At 40.1% G+C, this 12,119-nt stretch overlaps 1 protein-coding gene across 1 annotated transcript; it reads right to left on the bottom strand.

The window, feature by feature from the left end:
• Positions 1-230: 230 nt before the first annotated feature.
• On the bottom strand, positions 231-10,032 carry LOC139128142 (histamine N-methyltransferase-like). The gene is made up of 4 exons (XM_070693981.1): positions 9,723-10,032; positions 8,808-8,983; positions 2,507-2,654; positions 231-1,155 (listed from the first exon to the last, which is right to left on the bottom strand). Exons 1-4 carry the CDS (start codon positions 9,904-9,906, stop codon positions 833-835), a joined length of 831 nt encoding a protein of 276 aa, XP_070550082.1. The 5' UTR covers positions 9,907-10,032; the 3' UTR covers positions 231-832.
• Positions 10,033-12,119: the final 2,087 nt, after the last annotated feature.

Genomic DNA, 12,119 nt, shown 5'->3' with positions numbered 1-12,119 from the left:
ACACTACCTCCTATCTCGTCTCGTACAATCTTGACACGCCTTGGCCACATGAGGGACGCTTCCAGAAGATATCTCTACAGTACATCAAGTTCCCGTATTGGCAACGGTTCAACGCAAATCACTGTAAGTTGCAGTAGCTGTACTTTAATTTATGAGAATTCACGTTTTGACTTGCATTCAATCAGAAGAATAGTGGCATGAATATACAAGGAACATCAATTTGTTCAAGATTTCTTTCAAGATGTACATATTTATTGGATTTGTTCGATAAACCAAGATAAACAGAAAGTCTGTAAATACGGATATGCAGAGACGCAATGAAGCTTTTAAGAATGCCAGTGAGTAACAATAACAGGAACAATGAGATAAGACATGGTTTACTTAAAATGGGCACGGTGTCTTAGCTTATAAACTTAAAGGCACTTCAACTGATTTTTCTATAACCTGAATGGTGTTCACATTTATTTTCACAAAGTTTGAAGCGTTTTCCAAGTTTGGGGAAAAAGTTAAATCTGTACGGGTAAGAGAAATAATTTAAATATTGTGAAGGAATACACTTTCTTCAAATTCTATTTGATCCGAGCTATACACATGTACTATATGCCATAAAATGAACAAAATGACAATCTGATTTGCTAATGAGGTAAGCATGGGATTGTACAGCACAGGGTGTTCAGTAAAAACAAAGGTTTTGTTTTCTGCGATTATATTGAATCGACCAATACATTGCCAGTACTTTCTGTCTGCATTTAAGGAGTGAAAACCTATTTTCTAAAATAAATAGATGTTAAGTTAAGCATAGCAAATAATGTTAATCAATACTTTCTTATAACTATGCCTGAAGATCATTTTTAAACATGACATTGCCATTGTTAGCGACAGAGCCGTCAGTCTTCATGTATGTCATGACGTCATCAAATAGGTCTGCCGGGGCGGAGTTCATAAAGTCCTCACACTCTGTTATCATGTCTAAGATAACAGACCCTATCTTTGATTTCTTCAAGCATTCGTCGATTTCTACTTGAGACGGTAACTTAAATGTAGTGCAATCAATGTGTCTTCGGTGTAAGATTTCCACAATGTCTTCTGCTGTCACTAGATTGTTAAGATAGACTGGCTGTTGATGAAATTTCTTGTTAAATCTATTCCAGTTATCTGTGGAGGAAATTCATTAACTTTAAGGTAGTATGCGCTTCGCTCGAAAGTGAAAGACTTGAAATTTTGCCCAAACTTTCCCAAAATCAGGGGGAACCGCGAAAAGTTTGGTAATAAAGGAACAAGTTACCTAACATTTACGATATTTGAAATTCAAAATGGACGCCATCCTTGTGTTAACTCTAGGGGGAATAATAAAATTTTCGATTTTCAAAAAACTAAGACTGAAATATTTTCTCCCACCAAGAGTTTTACAATGAGTCCCAAAAACTGTCAGATCAAAAAAGGATTGAAAAGGTTTGAGAGTCTTAATATCTGTCCCCGAGGCGCGTTCTACCTTTAGTCGGGTCAGGTGACTGGTCAGTGATTGATTGCACATTGCCGGGCCATTTTGATGACTCTTATAGGACCTCATAGCCTGGTACTTTGAAGAATATGAATCCGATAATCTGATTTAATATCGTGTAAGAGCCAAAATATTCATTTAATTCACATAAGGACGGCTATTTTGTATTTCATATATCGATAAATTCGAGGCAATTCAGGTTATTGACAACCTAAAACTTTAAAAGTCAGTGTAGGAAAAATTTAACGAAACAAAAATACGTGAATAACGTGAAATAAGGAGATAGTGTAATTTTGTGTAACTAAAAACGTCAGTGCGTCCCATCAGGTGATAAAACTTCACTCAGGAGCCTCCATTTCTTACGGGGGGAGGTCGGTTAGGCCTAATATCAGGATGCTGAAATGTCAAAAATTTCAGCATCCCCCCGCAGATATATGTAAACTGCTATTATACAAATGCATATAAGTGACCGCCCGCAAAGCTATTTGTTTAATAAGTTGTGTTAAACAGTATTTAAGTCATGTCAAAAGCAGATCGTTAAAGAGACAAATTGCGAAACAATGTTACGAACGCTAACAAGTACAAACGAATATAGCCACGGACGACATTCTTTAATTTTCACAACAACAAACAGCCCATTCATCAATATAAGAAAACCGACAATCTCTGGTAGAAAACAGGCGCAATCTGAAAGAAAAGACTCAACATAAGTTGTGCGGAACCAGATCATCGCATGCCAAAGAAATCTTAGCGACACACACATCAACGCCAGAATTCGCAAATGAACAAACTGTCCCACCTTCAAAAAGTATAATTCAATTTCCTTCTTCCTAAAATGACCGCTTGTCATTTCGGAAAGACGCCAAAAGTGTGTAATTAGCAGACGACAGGTGGTTCGGCAAAATTGCAGTGCAGGAGAGTTTGTTTCGGTGATGCTGAAAAGAGACTGACGACTAAGAAAACGAGTAAATACACGATGCAAAATATCTCTCTGACGTCACTTACCGGAAGCGATAACAATGAGCAGGCATCCATTTTCTTTAAGATAGTTTTCGTAAAAGTCAAGAATGGTTTCTTCTACATCATCCACGTAGTATAACATTTGTATCATGTGAATCAGATCAAACTTTGTTTTCTTATCTCTGTAAGATTTCTGCAACAGAAATATAACTGTTTTCACTAAAACAGTGCGCGACGTGAAGTCGACAACCAATGCTTAGTGTAATATTATGTATGTCCAACGAAATCTGTCGAAATTTTGGAAGTGAAATTCGCCACTATGCGTAAAACGGTGCTCATTACCTCATGGCACTGTTACGGAGATGACTCACATCTCCAGAATTTCCGATATATCCGGTATAAAAAGGTTAACTTTGTCAATTAACCATCGACTCTGTGTTGCTTGTCACCGTTCCTGATTAATATGCAACTGATCTATTTCATGAAGTTGGCTTACATAAAATGTATCGACGGCTACATGTATATTAACCTTTGCACCGGATAAATTGACGAAAGTTCTGGAAGTGTTAGTCACCTACGTAACAGTACATGTACTTACTTTCAACTATTGACCACAGCATATGTGACATTTGAAATAATTGTAATAGATAAAGATTCACGTTTAATATTCACGTTAAATTTTCTGTTCAAATGTACATTTATCAATCGTTGGAAGAGAGATTAAAACGTGTCATAACTACTAGGTTGAATTTAGAACGTAAACCCCCTCTGGCTCATCTCTTACAAGCCCTCTAAAGCCATCTGCCCATTATTTTCGACCGGACTCTCCCGCCTGAACACTAAAATCAAAATAATTCTGAAATTGAAAAACAACAAACCAGGTTTGTGCAGAAAAAGTGCAAAAGCCTATGCAAGAGAAAAATCTACTACTAACCCCACCCTCCAGATCATTTGCAAGTTCTTTACTGTGCCTACATCCATTTAAATGGCGATGGAAGGGAATTTCCCATTCGCACAAACAAGCTCGTAATGCTCAACCTGATATTAAAACACGTTGCCCATGGCGGTATACTCATAAACCAAATGAAGTGTAATTTGACGTGAAATGAAGACACCAATTTACACATCATTTGTAACATAATGCTTATAATATGACTCTCATTATTCTCTTCATCTCATTTTATGAAATATGCCCATAAATATTTTATGATTCAAGCAACGTATAAAACTGTTGCATTATGAAATTCATAGCTTGCTCACAAATTACCAGAGCATACCGAAGTGAACCCGAATCGAAACAAGGGCAACCTATGCCTACATTTTAAATTTCAAGGCAGCTTTATGTCCTGTCAATGCGTGCCATCTCCTCCATGTGCTGTTACCTTGAAGTGGTGGAGGAGCTTGCGTGTCTCAAGGACCCTGTGGGCTATATCGACGGTGAGGAAGTCACCAGCAGGTGCAACCATGTCGAGCAGGTCACGGGAAAGAGACCAGACAAAATTCAGCACCTGGTCCTCCAGGTTGGGGGTTAGGCATGGGGCTAACAACCCATCCTATAAAAACTTACCTGTTACTGAAACTTACCTGTTATGGAAACGACAACGAAGTCTGAAACTATCACTGAGGACCCTAGAGTAGACTCAAGCCAAATAGTTGGCAGTATTACTGTCCATGATGAAAGCCTACACCAGGAAGTCATGGGCATGACAGACAGTCTTCTTGGGCCCAAAACTTACATCCACCTTGGAGCATGGAATGTCCGCACCATGTTTGAGCCATCAAGAACAGCTCAGGTCATCAGGGAGATGGAACGGTACAGACTGGACATTCTTGGGATTAGCGAGACTCGATGGACAGGCTCCGGACGGCAGATGACAAGCGAAGGTTCACTGATCTTGCACTCTGGACACGATAGTCAGCACATCCGTGGAGTAGCCCTCATTGTCGCTAGGGAGAGGGTTAACACCTTGTTGGAGTGGGAACCACTGAGTGAAAGGCTGATCAGAGCACGCTTCAATTCAAAGTACTGCAAACTCTCCATCTTGCAGTGCTATGCTCCAACAAATGAAGCTGACGAGGAAGATAAAGACGACTGGTATGAACAGCTACAACAAGCAGTCTCCAAGATTCCTCGTCATGATCTGCTGCTGATCATGGGGGATCTGAACGCCAAAGTCGGGAATGAAAACACTGACTGTGAGAGGGCTATGGGGAGATACGGCTGCGGTGTGATAAATGACAATGGTGAACGTCTCGTTGACTTCTGCCTGGAGAACAACTGTGTCATTGGCGGTACCATCTTCCACATCGTAACATCCACAAGCTCACCTGGACATCCCCTGATGGCACCACTATAAACCAGATCGACCACATCTTGATCAATGGGAAGTGGCGCAGGTCCCTTAAAGATGTCCGAGTTTATAGAGGGGCTGATGCCAACAGTGACCACTACCTGGTCAAAGCCACCATTAGGCTGAAACTCAGGAGAGCACCCAAGCAGAAACAGTCACGAAAACATCTTGATGTTGCCAAATTGAAGTGTCCCAATACCACCAAAGAGTTCGCATTGGAACTGAGGAACCGTTTTGCTGTACTGGCAGAGGATGATGGGGACCCTAGCATTAACACCAAATGGGAAGCCATCAAGACCACTTATGTTGAGGCAGCCAGCACCATCCTAGGCTACAGAAAGAGAAAGAAAAAGGAGTGGATTACACCTAGGACATGGAAGAAGATTGATGAGCGTAGACAACTGCGAGCCAGGAAGTTGAGCATGAAGTCACCTAGACTCCAGGAGCAGGCCCAGAGAGCCTATAAAGCAAAGGACAAGGAAGTGAAAAAGAGAGCCAGGGAAGACAAGCGAGCCTTTGTTGAGAGGCTAGCAGGTGAAGCTGAGCACGCTGCTGCTGTAGGACAGATAAGTGCTGTTTATAAGATCACAAAGCAACTATGTGGCAAGAAGACCAGCCAATCTGCCCCTGTCAGAAGTAAAGATGGTAACATCCTCACAACTGAGCGTGAGCAGGCAGCAAGATGGGTACAACACTTTCGTGAACTGTCAACCAGCCTGAACCAGACGATCCTGCAAACCCTTTACCAGCTGAGGATATCCTTGACATCAACGTCAGCCCTCCAACTGAAGGTGAAGTCAGGCATGCCATCAAAGCCATGAAAAGTGGGAAAGCTGCAGGCATCGATTTCATCCATGCTGAGATGCTGAAAGCCGACCTTGGCACCTCAACCAAGGTGCTCACCAACCTCTTCAGAAACATCTGGGAGAAAGACGGAATACCAACTGACTGGAGCAAAGGCCTCATTGTCAAGGTCCCAAGAAAGGCAACCTCCAAGCCTGTGACAACTGGCGAGGCATCACCTTACTCTCATTCCCTTCAAAGGTCTTTTGTAGGATTCTTCTTGGCAGGATAGATGCAGCCGTTGATTCCAAGCTGAGACAGGAGCAGGCAGGATTCAGGAGGGGACGAGGATGCATAGATCAGATCTTTGCCCTTCGAAACATCATAGAGCAGTGCATTGAGTGGAACACCCCGCTGTGCATCAACTTCATTGACTTTCGAAAGGCCTTTGACAGTGTGCACCAAGACACCCTATGGAAAATTGTTCGATCATATGGTGTACCACCTAAGATGGTTACACTCATGGGGCTTTTCTACCACCAGTTCGAGTGCAGTGTCATCGTTGATGGCAAGCTGTCAGAATGGTTTGCTGTAGAGTCAGGTGTACGGCAGGGATGCATCATCTCACCCATCCTCTTCTTGCTTGTCATCGACTGGATCATGCGTAGGACAATAGCAGACAGACCCCGAGGCATCCAGTGGACACTTTTTTCCCAACTAGAAGATCTTGACTTTGCCGATGATGTTGCTGCCTTCTCCACTAAATTCTATCACCTTCAAGAGAAGACAGACAGGCTGGGCAATTTTGCCAAACAAGTAGGCTTGAAAATCAACACCTCCAAGACCCAGGTTATGTGCATCAATGCCACACCAGATGCACCCCTCATAGTGGACGGAGCACCACTTGACTTCGTCGAGGAATTTACTTACCTGGGTAGCCTTGTCGCCAAAGACAACGCAGCACAGAAAGACATCAAGGCAAGACTTGGGAAGGCCCGGGGCGCTTTTGCAGCACTCCAACCAGTTTTAAGATCCAACCAGTACAGCATCAGGCTGAAGGTTAGACTTTACAACACCATGGTCAAACCAGTGCTACTGTACGGGGCAGAGTGCTGGCGAGTCACAAAAAGCGATATGAACAAGATCAATGCCTTCCACAATGGGTGCCTGCGACGGATCTGCCGCATCTTCTGGCCAAATAAGATCTCAAACAAGGAACTCTACGAAAGGACAAAGACTGAGAGCCTGGTGATTGAAATCCAGCGCCGCCGGCTTAGATGGCTTGGTCACGTCCTCAGAATGTCTCAAGATCGCGTGCCAAAGACTGCCTTACGATGGACTCCACCTGGGAAGAGGAGGCAGGGTCGGCCTAAAACCACCTGGCGCCGCACGGTGATGGCTGAGCTGAAGGAGATGGGTCTGACCTGGGGCGAGGCACAACATGCAGCCAAGGATAGAGAAAAGTGGAGGCAACTCGTCATCGCCTTATGTCCCACCCGGGACGAAGAGGACTGAAGAAGAATGCGTGCCATACTCCTATACACCAAAACGACATATCGTTTACTTTAATCACAGTAGAGTAACCGTGTGCTTAATATGAGTATGTGGGTTTTTTTTTCTTTTGAATTGCTCCGAACGTCGTACGAGTCAATCAGTCAAAAGTCGGAAAAGGAAGACACATGTGACTATTTAATCCCCCTTTAAAGATGGAGTAATTAATCGCACGGAATTTGTGACAATGAAAGGTAATAAGGTCACGTGACTAAAAACTAGAAAACAGCTGTGTAGTAAGCTTAGTTAATTTTGATTTCCTATAACTCTGACATCATTGTTGCTGAACAAGGTTGGTTTAAACTAAGATAATGCATGATACAATGTACGCAATAACAATTTTGCGGTATTTCACAATAACTTTTAATCTATTCATACCAGCCGTTCTTTGTCTCATAGCATATTTATACGACAGTTACGAGTGGAGAAATAACGCTATTGTGTCTTTCACTGTTGTCAAAATCGGATATCGATTGAAAGATTTTCACAGCTTGTGTTTGTGAATGTTCAAAAGTGTCTACTGAGTACAAATGAACATACTTTAATATTGCTACAGCATTGACAACTTACGTCAGCTGTACAGTCGTTGTCCCGCCAGGCCGATATCAGATTTTATTTCAATCTGATCACCGTCCCATCTGATTGACAACATCGTGTCACTTCAAATTACCATCTTCACGAACATCAGTGTTTAAATAGTCGACAAATACTGATCAACATACTTTGCTTAAAAGAAAAGAAAATCAGTCTGGTTTGTTTGCCCACCGTCCTCCACCACTCCTCCGTGGGTGGAGGGATGGTAGTTTGCTTTTGTTATGGCAACAACAAGGCCAAAAGTAGACACTAAGTCGCTACCAATCCGATACTAGTGTTGGAGGTAATTTTAAGCGCCACGTTCTTGCCAAGGTGAATCAGGCTTAAGGAGTAGAGAAACTTTGTTGGGGAATGTTTCATGCTTGAATTGTTGAATATGCAGTAACAGGTGTATAGGGTCGAAGGGTTTTAAATAGGACTGTAAAGTTACCGGAAACGTCTACTTTTATATCGGGCCTCACCTTGAAACTTCGAAAGGCATGAACAATGATTCATTTGACTGTTTCAATTACTTGTACATCATTCAAGGATTTTTATACATAAAGTCTGTCAACGTTAATTAACAAGTGGATTTCAACCGATATGGAGTGGTTTTTTGCCTTTGTAATCACTATATGTGAGTGGTAATCATTTTTAGCGGCAGTTCATGACATATTCGTCATGAGACTATATTTCTATATACAGCATGCCATGTATCATATGAAAAAGCTGTACAAATTGAAACCGTAATTATTAACGAACGTTGTCGTCAATTAACTCTAAAACAGCGTAAATTTTGTGTTCCATAGACAGAGATACTGGATATGACGTTATTTTGTTTGATAACATGGTTTTCTCACGTAAATACTTTGAAATTGCTAATTTGGCCTCAAGACACCACGAATCTCTCTCTCTCTCTCTCTCTCTCTCTCTCTCTCTCTCTCTCTCTCTCTCTCTCTCTCTCTCTCTCTCTCTCTCTCTCTCAGAGATCTAGAACATTACGTCATTATATGAAACAATCGCCTATCATTTCACCGACCACATTGAAATGAATTTTAGTTTCCAGTTCTGTCAATGTTTAGACTTACTCGGTATTCGCCCGATGTCATCTGCTTCCATTCAAAATTTACACACTCAAATTCTTTTCGATTTTCTACCAAGCTTTTGTAAATTTTTAGATCACGTCTGCTCGGTTCAACGGCCACATTTAGGATCCTGTTTGTTTTCGTTTGAAGGGACTTGATCACGTGGGAGTCGACTTCTCCTGCAAATACATTAGAATATAAATATAGGAAATGTATTAACCATGCAATTAAGTGATCAAGTGTCAACATATTTTAGCTAAATGAAATCAAATTTTGCGTGACGTCGTAATCAGCTCATAAAGTGATTACATTTTCTGTATGAAATGCACGGCTGTAGGGGCAGATAATTCTGACATTATCCATTTATCACTCGTCTCATATATTCTCAGCACCTCCGCTCCCTCATTCATCGCTTGTTCCTTCTCGCTATTTATCAGTGACTTCATCTGTTGCTAGTTTTGTACGCCTAATCTGTCATCAATACCTTGACATTGCTGTGACAAAGAGCTGCCGTTAAAAAGTCATTACACACTGTGACGTATTTCTAGCTTGAGGCGAGAGCAATTGCTAAGAGTTAAGTTGCCGCCTCACAGCATAACACGGGCTTTAATAGCATTCTCTATAAGTATCACGGCCAGAAACATCATTTTTTCCAGGATTATTGGTAAACATTTCAATGCACTGTTACATCCACCGTGTCTGTGTCTAAATAATGAAAATTATTCCTTCTCCATGAAAATCATCATGCTTTCCACATTTTCGTTTATCACACACTGCTATCTCATGTCATTGTAAATATTCTCATTGACTTGTTGCTCCGAATTTTTCACCTCGAATGTCACCTTTTTGGACCATGCAATCATTCAGCAACAATATTTTCAAAGAATGCAACAATAACTTAAAGTTCAAAGGTCATACCTGTACCTCCTCCAATACTAAGAATACTTATTCCTTCATTTTCATCTTGCGTTGTGACGTATCTTGGTAGATTACTGTCAATCCATCCACTGATCACCGCGCGTTCATCAGAATATCGCAGAAACTGGTTCCAAGCTTTGACCATGTATTCCGGATTGAGGTAAATGCTTTTCAGGTTAGCCATAACCAATAATAACTATTATAGCCAGAAAAAAATTGACGCAGAATGTGGAACCCTTTTGATACGGAGAGAGTAAAATAACTGATCAGAAAACAGAGATGTTTCGTCAAATAATGACGCTAACTGTACCATGATATGGTATTAAAACAGTATAATAATGTAATGAACCCAACTAATTACAATGTTGCGCATGCGTAAATAGTTTTGGATGTGATATTGTAAGGATGCCCAGTTTAAACACCCGTTTGACCTTTGACCTATAAGTGTAAATTAAGGTTGACAAGACTGTTTCATATTTTACATGACAAGTTATAATTGGTTTCAAAATTGAAAGCGGATGTCAAAAATAAAATACGTCATCAAAAATATATTGAATGATGTCCTGAATTGAGAAAAGTCATTTTATCTTAAGGAATCATTAAGAAGAATTTCAAAAAGACTTGAAGCAGTTCTACCATCGTCTTTTAGTGTTTTGGTATTCCTTCAGTTATATGATGGAGAAACTATTCCTGTATTGCAGGATTTTCCACCAGCTGAGGGTTCCCATTGGATGACAAATATACTATCTCGGACAAAATTCTGCAGAAAAATTAACGACACAAACAAGCTAACAGGGTGTCCTTGAAATATATGCAAATTATTTGATTAAACACTTTATAAAGGTAATTTAATCCATACGTTACGTAGGATTTCTGAACTACTAAGCCGATGATGTACTGACAGCTGATATGTGCATGGGTTAAATAAATGACGCAGCGACTGAAATAATGAAAGTTAGCTATTACGGCTAGGTCTGTACCGGGAAATTGATTCCGACGTTTAAACTGGAGTGGCGTTCTCATTATATCTTACTACACAATTTCTCAACGATCATTACCCATTGAATTTATCATTGGCTTATTTGTTTGCTAATTATAACAGAATGTACAAATAAACCTTGTAAGTTTTTGCACTGATAGTCATATCAACATTCAACATGATAAAATAATGGGGTATTATGATAATATATTATTATGTTTTGATACATACTGCTATAATGATTTTGAAATATGATTACTTAGCAGCTGCGAAGTGGTACAGGGCACTGGATCTATTGTCAGGGGATGGTGAGCTTGTAGACCGTACATGTCTCTGGTGTTGTCTCGCTTGTATCTGATGAAACAGAGTTTCCTCTGTGGTGATTTGTTTAATATGTTTGCGGATCCTCTACGAACTCGGTGTTCCACTCAGTGTATGTTGAAAAGTGAACTGCCCTGAATACACTGATCAAAATCCAGTATTTTGCTTTTTAATTCCTCCAACAATAATAGAACGCTCCCTTGAGGCAGTAAACATTTAAAACACAACATGATAGGAACCATTGTGAGAGAATAATATTTTTTAATTGTTCAAATTTATCAAGAGTGTTAAGTGCTTTATATCTGAAAGTTGCAACATGACAAATTACCCCATAAAACAATTAACTAGCAAAAAAGTCGATGAGCTTAAATTTGCTGATTTAACCAATCTTACTGCAATATCATATTCTCTTAATTAATTCTAATCGTGTTACACGAGCATGGCAAAAGAAAACTGTTGTATTCGACCTTAATCTCCCCCTCCCTTCAGGAAACCATGGCCCTCGGCATTCGGTGCTCTATCATCCCTCCTTGAAACATTTAAACCATCCTTGCTGATATCTAAAAGATGAACCATTGCCATACGCAGTGTTACAGTGTGTGGAAAAATATTTGAGATAGCAGAGTGATCAGTTCCTGTCAACATCCTTTGCAAGCTCCTACGTTAAAGTATAAAAAATGGTTCTTTTACATAAAGAACAAGTAGAATCTTAAGAATTATTATATCACTGCATCAAATCAATTTAATTCTTATCAAGTTATCACACCTACTTCTTGTCAGCAGGTAATTCAGGGCTAGTTACTTTTAATTGATGTACAAGTTTATGATTTTTTGTGGAAGAGATTCCAAATGGTTGTTTCACGTTCTAATATAACATCAAAACTGGTCCAATAAGCATCCATTCAGGGTTAAATATTTCCTGGTCCGTAAGACATTTATTTAGACAGTTAGAAAAGTACACACGTCATTCACAAAATTGTTGAAGCTGTATTCATATTTTTTATTATTTTCAAGTTGTTTTTATTATATTATAGACTGTAATATTTTCTGTTTCCAGTAACCTTTTTGTTTTTGAAACTCTGAATCAGAGTACATAC

This window comes from Ptychodera flava, unplaced genomic scaffold (genome assembly GCF_041260155.1).
Source record: "Ptychodera flava strain L36383 unplaced genomic scaffold, AS_Pfla_20210202 Scaffold_44__1_contigs__length_1314385_pilon, whole genome shotgun sequence".
NCBI classification, from domain to species: domain Eukaryota; kingdom Metazoa; phylum Hemichordata; class Enteropneusta; family Ptychoderidae; genus Ptychodera; species Ptychodera flava.
Note: the sequence above shows the minus strand (reverse complement) of the source record. Positions and strands in the feature narration are given on the sequence as shown.